Source organism: Dryas octopetala, chromosome 6, assembly GCF_963921425.1.
Source record: "Dryas octopetala chromosome 6, drDryOcto1.1, whole genome shotgun sequence".
NCBI lineage: Eukaryota > Viridiplantae > Streptophyta > Magnoliopsida > Rosales > Rosaceae > Dryas > Dryas octopetala.
In genome coordinates, this window is record NC_141371.1 from 12,966,888 (window position 1) to 12,976,896 (window position 10,009).

The 10,009-nt window shown below is 36.3% G+C and overlaps 1 protein-coding gene across 1 annotated transcript; it reads left to right on the plus strand.

Annotated features, from left to right (window-relative positions):
• Positions 1 to 4,557: 4,557 nt before the first annotated feature.
• On the plus strand, positions 4,558 to 9,445 carry LOC147282518 (N-acetylglucosaminyl transferase component family protein / Gpi1 family protein). The gene is made up of 9 exons (XM_086248519.1): positions 4,558 to 4,845; positions 5,210 to 5,545; positions 5,660 to 5,800; positions 5,887 to 5,990; positions 6,085 to 6,306; positions 7,011 to 7,505; positions 8,187 to 8,602; positions 8,907 to 9,000; positions 9,078 to 9,445. The coding sequence occupies exons 1-9, from the start codon at positions 4,669 to 4,671 to the stop codon at positions 9,187 to 9,189; spliced, it is 2,097 nt and encodes a 698-aa protein (XP_086104645.1). The 5' UTR covers positions 4,558 to 4,668; the 3' UTR covers positions 9,190 to 9,445.
• The last annotated feature ends 564 nt before the right edge of the window (positions 9,446 to 10,009 follow it).

Sequence of the window (10,009 nt, forward strand, 5' to 3'; positions counted from 1 at the left end):
CCCACCCAACCCAACCCAACCCTCAGCTATGTCCCTCACCCACCCGAGCAACCCCCACCCAAACCACCATCTTCTTCACCTCTCTCCCCCCATTCAGTACCACTAGCCTTTTCTGCGCACCCAATCCTCATCGTCGACCAAGCCCTCTCCTCAATCTCCAAGCGCGATTTCCCTCTCAAGCTTCCCCTGATCGTCTTCCTCGAAGAGTTCTTCGACTCGCTCTTCACCGCCAATGAAAACGACGCTGAATCGGTATCGAAAGCCCTCCACCGTCTAAGCATTTACAGATTTACCCTCCGTCGCTATGTCTTCTCCTTTGTTTGATCTTCTAAATTACAGGGGTTGTTGTCATCAATAAATTGGGAAACTAGAAGATATATATGGATCTTGAAATTAAAAGTGAGAGAGAGAGAGAGGGGGATGAGGGGTACGTAGGTTAAGGGAAGGAGGGAGGATGGAGGAGAGACATGGGTTTTTGGAGAGGGAGGGAAAAGAGGCAGAGAGAAAGAGAAAGTGAGAGGAGGGAGGTGGGTCGGGTCTGGGTCTGGGTTTGGGTTGGGTTGGGTGGGGTGGGCGAGGGGAAGGTCTGGTAGAGGGAGGGGCAAGGATTGGTGGAAGAATGAGGTGTTGCAGAAGGGAGGGGAGGCATAGAGAAAGAGAAAGTGAAAGGAGGGAGGTGGGTCGGGTCTGGGTGGGGTGGGCGGAGGGGTGTTGCTGGGAGAGGGGGCGTCGGGGGAGGGGGGTGTTGGGGGTGAGGAGCGTTGGGGAAGAGGAAGAGGATGTGTTAGGCAGGATAGGGGCGGGTTGGGGGTGAGGGGGTGAGATGAAGCTGGGTGGCAGAGGGAAGGGTGAGGATTGGTGGAAGAAGGAGGTGTTGCGGAGGGGAGGGGAGGGGAGCAGAGAGAAAGAGAAAGTGAGAGGAGGGAGGTGGGTCGGGTCTGGTCGGGTTGGGGTGGGGTGGGGTGGGCGGGGGAAAGGTGTGGCAGATGAAGGGGAGGGGCGGGGAGTGGTGTTGCAGAGGAGAGGATAGGAGATGAGAGGAGAGTGGTGTTGCAGAAGAGAGGAGAGGAGAGGAGAGTGGTGTTGCAGAAGAGAGGGGAGGGGCTCGGGTGGGTTGGGGGGACCCAAAAAAAATTGTTTAAATGATTTAAATTTTTTTGAAATATTAAAATATTTTTTTTACATGTGGCAGCTTAGGTGACTAATCAAAGTTCAAGTGGACAAAATTAGGGTGAAAAGACAAATATATCTCTGCCACGTCATCAAAGACAACGGTTAATTAACAGAAAATCTGATAGAGGTATCAAGTTGAAACAAAATGAAAGTTGAGGTATGGATTTGTAAGTTTTTAAACTTAAGGTACTAACTTGAAAACGGTGGTAAAGTTAAAGTATTAAATTGTAATTTACCATAATAAGAAAGTATAGTAAAGAGAGTTAATGAACAAAACTAATTGAGTTTGAGTGATACTATTATTTATCCGGTAAAAAAATTAGTACTTGTTTTATAAAGTTAAGATGACGCCTTAAATAGTACTTATTTTTCAGGTGGTAAGTTAGGTCATGATTGTTATTGTGAGTTGATTATAATTTAATTTAATTTTTATAAATAAAAGCATATGGTACAACCCATGCATATACAAAGAAACAAATCGGAGTCAATATGCCCAATCAGGGATAACGCCAAAATGAAGCATTAAGCATGCTCCCCCTCTTGTACCTAAAATAACAAAAGGAAGTTCAGCATGCTCTAAGCCTCTAACAACCAACAAGCGTAATGGCTAAAAAAAATATAGCAGTTTTTAACGAATTAACAAAAATTTACCATTTCTTTTCATTAATATAACTTTTATAAAACTTTTTGTTGTTTGAGCATGCTTAATGCTTTGTCCTGTTCTCTCCTTTTTCACTTGCAGCGGTGGCGAAGGTCACCGGCCTCCTTTGTTGCCGTTGCAAGCGTAGAGAGACGAGAGAAAGAAAGGGAGAGAAAAACAGAGAGATTGAGGTTTCAGGGCAATCACAAATTCACAACTTTTTTGACCAATAAATTGGATAAACAACTTTTCTTATTTTATTTATTTATTAACTCGATTGTGATTGCAGTATTGCAGGACTGACTCAAAGTCACAATTGTATTTCATTTGTTGTTTTTTTTAGTATTTTGATTATGATTTAAGGTTTAGACTTTAGTATTTAGTCTCTAAACTTCAGAACTTTCGTCCTCAGTCTTAAATATAAAGTCTTAAATCTTTATAAACTCTAAACTTTAGGGGGGTGTACTCAATCAAGACTTTTAAAAACTTTTGTTCAATTAAAAAATCAGGAGGTACTCAATCAAAACTTTTATATACTTTTAAAAAATTTATGAAAGTCATACGGTACTCAAAATGTCAATGACTTTCACAGATTTCTCAAATCCATAGACTTTGAAAGACTTTTGGCATTAAAGTATACATACCCAATCTTCTTATTTCTCTTCCATTTCCCCTCAAGACTTTGAAAGACTTTTGAGAAAAGGCTTCCCCTTTTCTCTCTCCACCTCCTTTAGCATTGCATGCGCGCGTGTATGTCCCTTCCAACATTGATACACCTATTCCTTATATTGTCATATCACTATGCCATTACATATAAATAGACCTGTCATATATGGTTCTAATTTCAGACTTCAGTGCTTCAGAAGTTAGTTTTATGGGTTTACAACATGTCAATTATAATATGTTGTTCCACCCTTTTATTTTTTGTACGTTTACATTGAGAGTTTCAAGGATGACTTGAGTTAGATTTATCTGTTAGATACAAAAATAAAAAGATTAGTTCAACATTTTTTAAATTTTTGACTTATATGTTAAGTAGTAATACAACATTATTAGTAATACAACATTATTTCTTTCAAATTTTAAAACTTATATGCATTTCTCATTATGTATTATTTTATTTTTTAATTTAATTGTCTTCACACTTGGAAGCTCGTTTTCGTCAACGTTACCTGAATTTAACATTATCCATGTAACATTGAATAGTAAGTTTTGACAAATATTGAAGACCAGTTTTAGATCATTCAATATATTAGTAGGTTTCTTAACAATCTTGATTTCTTGGAGATTATTCTTTCATCAGCTTGTCAATTTTTGTTTGATTTCACTACTTTTTTATTGCCTTTCTGTTTGATTTCATTGCGTTTTCATTGCCCTTTGTGATATACGGATGCTATTATCTTACAATATTTCACAATGATATTTGTATCAAAAAGTCATTGAAAATCTATCAATGTCTATGAAAGTTTTTTAATAAAATTTCATGAAAGTCTATAAAAGTCTATAAAACTCTTTGAAAGTCTATCATAATTCTGAAAGTCTATGAAAGTCTGTCACTTAAAAAAAGTCTTTAAAAATCTGGATTGAGTACACCCTCCTTAATAAAATCTATGTAGTCAATCATGATAGTCATAATTGTGATTGTAGATAAAGTAGCCAATTGGTCGGCAAAAAAACAAAATTTATGCTCCATACAACATTTTTAGCCCCAAAATAATTATACCTCATTCACTTAGGGGATGTTTCCAACTTAAATTTTAATGAATTTTAAAATTTATAAAATTTATCAAAATTTAAAAGAATTGGTTAGAATTCTCATGAAATTTGTTATGTGTAAAAAGTGCATCTAAATTCATCTAAATCCATTAAAATTCTTCATTTAATGAAATCTTTATGACTTTTTTAGAACGCCTATAATTTATTAGAATCCATTAAAATATGAGTTGGAGACACCTTAATTTCTTTAAAATCCATTAAAATATGAGTTGAGGATACTTAGATTTCATTGGACTTTTAAAATTCAATAAAATCTAAGTTAGGGACACCCCCTTAGTATCTAAACTAAAACAAAAAGAATTACATGTTGTTTTAGCCCCAAACTAAGTATGGCAGTCTCCCAAGTCTCACCCACATTTTTTTTTTCATTAAATGATAATTTAGTCCACTTTAGAGACCCTATTATAGAATAAACCACCTAAAATGTTGAATGTCAAAACCCACTTTATAAACGTCAAAAAAAAAAAAAAAAAACGTCAACTTCGTTTTCACCATTCAACTCAATGTTTTAGTAGTGTATGTTTTGAAATATGATGGTATTAGAATATGTATGGTAGTGTTTGTTTCAGCCCTCTTAGACAAGCGTTAAGTGATAAATGAGGTACAAATCTAAATATGCTTGCTTGATAGTGTTTATTTTGGAATATGCATGGTAATGTCAGTTTTGGCCTCTTGGACGAGTGCTTGGTTCATTAAAAGTGGTCCGGCTTTGAATTCCCTTCCCTTTATGGACCGTTTTCTCTTTTGAGAGTGTTATTTTGGGCTAAACAAAACCTTTTTTTTTTGGGTAAAACAACAAACAAATTAAGGCCTACCCATTTTGGGCCTCAAAAGGCCAATCCTATCACCCTCGACTTTGTACAATGCACTTGGGCCCGGCTCCAGGGAATGACCCAAATGGGAGATACCATCAGCAGATACATTTTACACTCTCCCTGTACTGATAGACGAGGAGAGATCATGCAGAGAAAGAGAGAGAGGGTGTGTACTTTCCCATTGCCCCTTTTCTCAATGTTATAGCTCCAGGCGCTATCTTTGTTTTTCTTGTCTAAGAAATTGCCAAATCATATTCATATAGGATGGTGGGAAGGAGGTGTAGGGTTTGGTGGCCAAAGCAGCTCTCGTTGAGCAAACCATCGTCATGCTCCAATTTCTTGTTTGGTTGGTTTGTTTCGTCCTCTGCATCTTCCCTCGACGTCGTCGTAGCTTTTGCCTGCGCTGAACTCGTGCTTTCTGATCTCCAATCAAACCTCCAGGTATAAAATTTGATGAAATGATAATAATGCCAATCAGATTCAGTCATTTCCACTGCAATTCAATTGGGTCGGTTTCAATTTGGTTCTTTATTACTGTATTTGAGTGATTTTGGTATTGTATTTAAGTGGCCACTTGTTGCTTATTTTGTATTCTTTCGGAAATTTCTATATTCAAATTTGATGAAATGATAATAATGCCAATCAAATTTCAATCATTTTAACTACAAGTGAATTGGGTCGGTTTCAATTTGGTTCTTATTACTGTAATTAAGTGATTTGGTGTTGTACTTAAGTGACCATTTGTTGCTTATTTTGTATGGTTTTGGGAAATTGCTGTATTGAAATTATATTATATTGTTTTCAGGGAATCCTTCGTGACACAAATGGAAGGATGCCTGTGTTACTACAGGATAAGTCAGTATTGTGTTTACTGGGTCAGTTTGCTACAGATTTTGGTAGTAAAAAGGCAAAATTTTGTCGGGTTGGAACAAAAGAAGATGATCAATATCAGTTGTCTTCTTGTGGGTGTCACAAGCTTAATCGGTCATTAGAACAATGTAGGCAGACTTTTACGGGAAGCAGTTATTGGATTCAGATGTTATGTGATCCTCAGGAACACGTTGGAAGAGACATTAATTGGATTCCTAAACTGCATCACATTCACTGGAATGCGCAGATAGTGTCTCAATGTGATGTCCACGTATGTAAGTCATGAATGCTCAATGGCATGTGTTGGTTTAATTCATTTTTGGTATTTGAGCATAGTATTTGTTTTTGGTGATTAATTTCCTGTCTTTTGTTTCATCGAATTTAGCTAATATTCTATGAGACTCCCACCTATGGTGCTCACCATTTTTCATTGCGTCTTTGGAATTCGTTTGAACAAGTGAAGACTCCCTTGAAAATACCCAAGTGGGTTGATGAACTTCACCAAAAGCAGCCGAGCCTTAACTTGGTAAGAGTTTGTGAGGCTTCTTTTGTGCAGTAAGGCCTATCTTTGTTGTTAATATCTTAATATCCCCTTTATATTCATAAATACAGGATACAGTCATTCTGGCAATTAATTGTGCCGCTGCTGCTGACAAAATTTTCAAAGGATGCATGGGTCCCAAGGCATCTGTTGTCCACTTTTCCACCTTTTACATGTATTCTCTCGATACATAACCCTTTCCACCACTTTTCCTTTTCATGTCTTGCTTTTCTCTGCAATTTTCAAATGGTCTTTGTGTGACTTTTCAGGTTTCTTTCTTTCGCATGGCAGCTATTCGCTGTGGCTGTGGCTTCATTATCCACTTTATTCTATGTCGTTCTTCAGTTTCTTTACAGGTTTCTGAATTGTGCATCAGACTCATGGATATACATTATATCAGTAAAGGTATTCAGAAATTCAAGGATAAATATCAGAATTCGTTGCTCTCAGATCTTGTATTGGCCAGTCTTCCTTCAAGATAATGGATTGAGGTAATATGAAATTCTATGTTGAATGCTTGGGAGTTATCTGACTCATAAGTTGGGTTTCAACTGCCATTTCATATAGCATTCTAATCTTTACTAAAATTTATAAATCCAAATATCAAAATCTATGTTGAATACTGGGGAGTTACCTGATTGATAAGCGGGTTTCAACCGCCATTTCCAATAGCATTCCAATCTTTGATCAAATCTAGAAATCCAAATATGAAAATCCATGTCGAATGCTGGGGAGTTATCTGACTGATAAGTTGGGTTTCAAATTCCATTTCATTTAGCATTCTAATTCTTTTTATAATTTAGAAATCCAAACATGTTATTAGATTTAAGTATCCAACACCATTTTGGTTTATCATAGATCTTCCTGTATAATTTTTTTTATTAATAAAGTGTTAAGGTTTTTTGATCTATATTCTTGAGTATTTCTAATAAAAAAGAGGTTTGCTTGTGTACCATGATTGGCGTTCACCTGATCCCTTTCATCTCTACTTTACTCAATTGATCCTATCATTGTCATCTTCTACCTGACTTACATTTAATCTTTTATATCTACTAGAGAGTTACTAATGATTGTGTTTCACCTTGTGTATTCTCATTTATTTTGGTCTATTGTTTTTTTTTTTGTTTAAGTATCTCTTATTTCTTTCATGAATAAAGTTCTCTTCATTTTCTTTTCTTCTTTTTGGATTTGTAAGGTCTCTATCAAGTGTCGAATATGCAGAGAAAGCTGCATTGCATAAGCATTCCATGTGGTCAAGTTTAGCTGTTGATGTACTTCTGGGAAACTTGATTGGTTTGGCACTGTTGTATCATTCAGAATCTGCTTGCACATGGGTTCTGAAATTTTCCAGTGACATTACAAATGAGTTATTGCGTTCAGGTTGTGTGTGGTTGATGGGAGTCCCTGCCGGTTTCAAATTAAACACAGAATTGGCAGGAATTCTTGGGATGGTTTCTCTAACTGCTATCCAGATTTGGTCTACCATTTGGATCTTTTTGGGTTTTCACTTCCTTTATTTCATTAGAGGACTTGCTATATCAGGGATCATTTTTGGGGTGACTATACCTGCTGCTTTGATCATAGACTTGATTGTATTAGCAACGCTACATGTTTCAACTCTGCATTGGTTGATATCACTTCTATATTCAACTCAGATACAGGCATTAGCAGCTTTGTGGCGCCTTTTCAGGTAATACTTTGTGTCTTTTCTTTTGGTGAGTGTTTGGTTTTAAAACTTCAATGTAACGCCAACTGCCGTAAGTAAACTTTGTTTCTCAAGAACAAACTTATTCACTTTATCTGGTAGTTCTATAGATGTGATAGTATCATTTTTGTAATGCCGACCTGTTCAGCACCTGTTGGTTGGGTTTGACACTGACCTTTTTATTTCTCAAGCTACTTGAGGGACTGTATGCTTTTATATAAGCATTTTGATTGTATAATTGTATTTGTTTTTCCAAATAGGCATTCTACATTTATGGTCAAATAGATATAGATATAGATATAGAGATATATATATATATATATATATAACTTCCTTCCTATGTGTCTATATATGCATGCCTTGCACACCCATGCAAGACATGCTTGTATATATGTTAATGATTAATGAGGATAATTTTCTTATGATTTGGTTGATGTGAATTTCTATTTTCTGAGGAAAGCTCCTTGCTTGTGCATCTTGCTACAATTCAATACCCTGTTAAATATAATTTCAAGGCATTTCTTTTTTCTTTGCTTCAATGGTAAATTCAGAATTTCAGATTATATATAGTTGGAGAAGTGTCCAAGTAACATATGTCCTTTATCAGTGATTGTTTTGCTGTTTTATAACATCTAGTTGCTCATGGGGTTGTTTAATGTGTCCCAGGGGTCGAAAGTGGAATCCTCTTCGTCAGAGATTAGATAGCTATGACTACACTGTCAAGCAACACATAGTTGGATCTCTTCTGTTCACGCCACTATTACTTCTATTACCAACGACTTCTGTTTTCTATATCTTCTTTTCCATTATGAACACAACCATCAGCCTCATCTGTATACTGATTGAAGTCATTATATCTGTTATTCATGCTACACCATATATGAAAATTTTCCTTTGGTTGATCCGGCCAAGAAGATTTCCCTCTGGGATATGGTTTGAAATCATATCTGTTTGGAGTGATGGCATTGGTTCTCCTGTGGATATTAATTCACCATTAGAGAAGTTGCAGTGTGAAAAAGACATAACTGGCGGAAAATCATCTGTTCTAGTTTCGTTTCTTCATAGCAACTTCTTGACTGCAGGTGAGAGCTTTATTCTTTTATCTATTAAATTAGTTATGTTTTGGTAGGGTTGCATCTCATATCTGAAAGGTTTGAATGGTTAAAGGAGTTGTCCAGCCAACTCCGAATGCAAGCTTTATGTGATTTTCTTTGAGAAGCTCTAAGATTCCTTGTATACATGTATGGATACGTATGCATAACATGCTTTCATTATAATGAGCTGAAAGATGCTTCCTTACTCTTGAAGTAAGTTATAGTTAAGTTTATGGTTCCTCAGTATCTGGTACTTTCTCCTAATTGTATTAATGGGATATACATGTCTCAGGACAAATAGTCATGCCTCACTACGAAAAGGTTCTTTCTGGGAAACCTCAGACATTGGTTGCTACTGCAGCTTATGGAGTCCTCACTGGCAGACGGTGAGTTGACATTGTTGTGCTCAATATCTTTCATTGCTTTGTTATTTAAATTTTGAAATTTTAAACATTGGTTCCAGGATACCATCTACAATTGGAACTGATCTTCCAATGTTTCCATGGATGCTAATCCCCTACAAAGAGTATTGGCGCCTCTGCCGTGATTCAATTCTTGCATACTACAGAACTTGACACTATTATTTCAATGACTAATTGCACTTATTTGACTGAACTTGAAATTTTTGCCCCATGTAATCATTCTTGCTGCCCATTGATTGTGTTTAGGACCTTTCAGGCTACACACCTGATTCAGTTTTGAAGGTAGTAGAATCAGTTTTATGTAAAGAAATATATAGGGTTTTTTGTTTTTTGAATATGTTAATTTTTTTTTTTTTTTTTTACATAAAAATGTAGGTTCCTTTTTAGACTTGTCAGATTTAATTTATTGTGTTATATCTAAAATCTCTGCTTTTTTTTTTTTGTTCTGTAAAATATCTGCCTAATTGCTTAAAGTTTATGCAATTCAAATGAACAATTTATTTATCATGAAATTGGAAAGGTGTTCTTGGTGTAGGTTTGTACTTTGTAGTTGCAAATAGGCGCTAGAAATAGGAAGTATTCTCTATCTTTCATTGCTTTTTGTGAGGAACACATGTGGCGTTTGGTTGGGTGGATGGAGTGAAATCATGCCTCTATATAAAAACCCATTCAAATGTTTGGTTCACACGCATAAAGGAAGGGGCATTTCCAAATTTAAGGTTTGGCATGTCTACTCCACAGTTACAATCCACTTGACTCTTAGAGTTAACATCTGATCTTGGACATGAGTTCTGGATTAAGGATCTGAACTCGAAGAGGACATGAGTTCTGGATTAAGGATCTGAACTCAAAACCAGAACGTAGGATTGAGACTTGAGACTCAAGACTCCGAGATTTTGGATGTCTGCCCCGAAACTTGGGATTCCAGACCTACACCCAAAACTTTGGATTTTGGATCCAGTACCCGGAACTT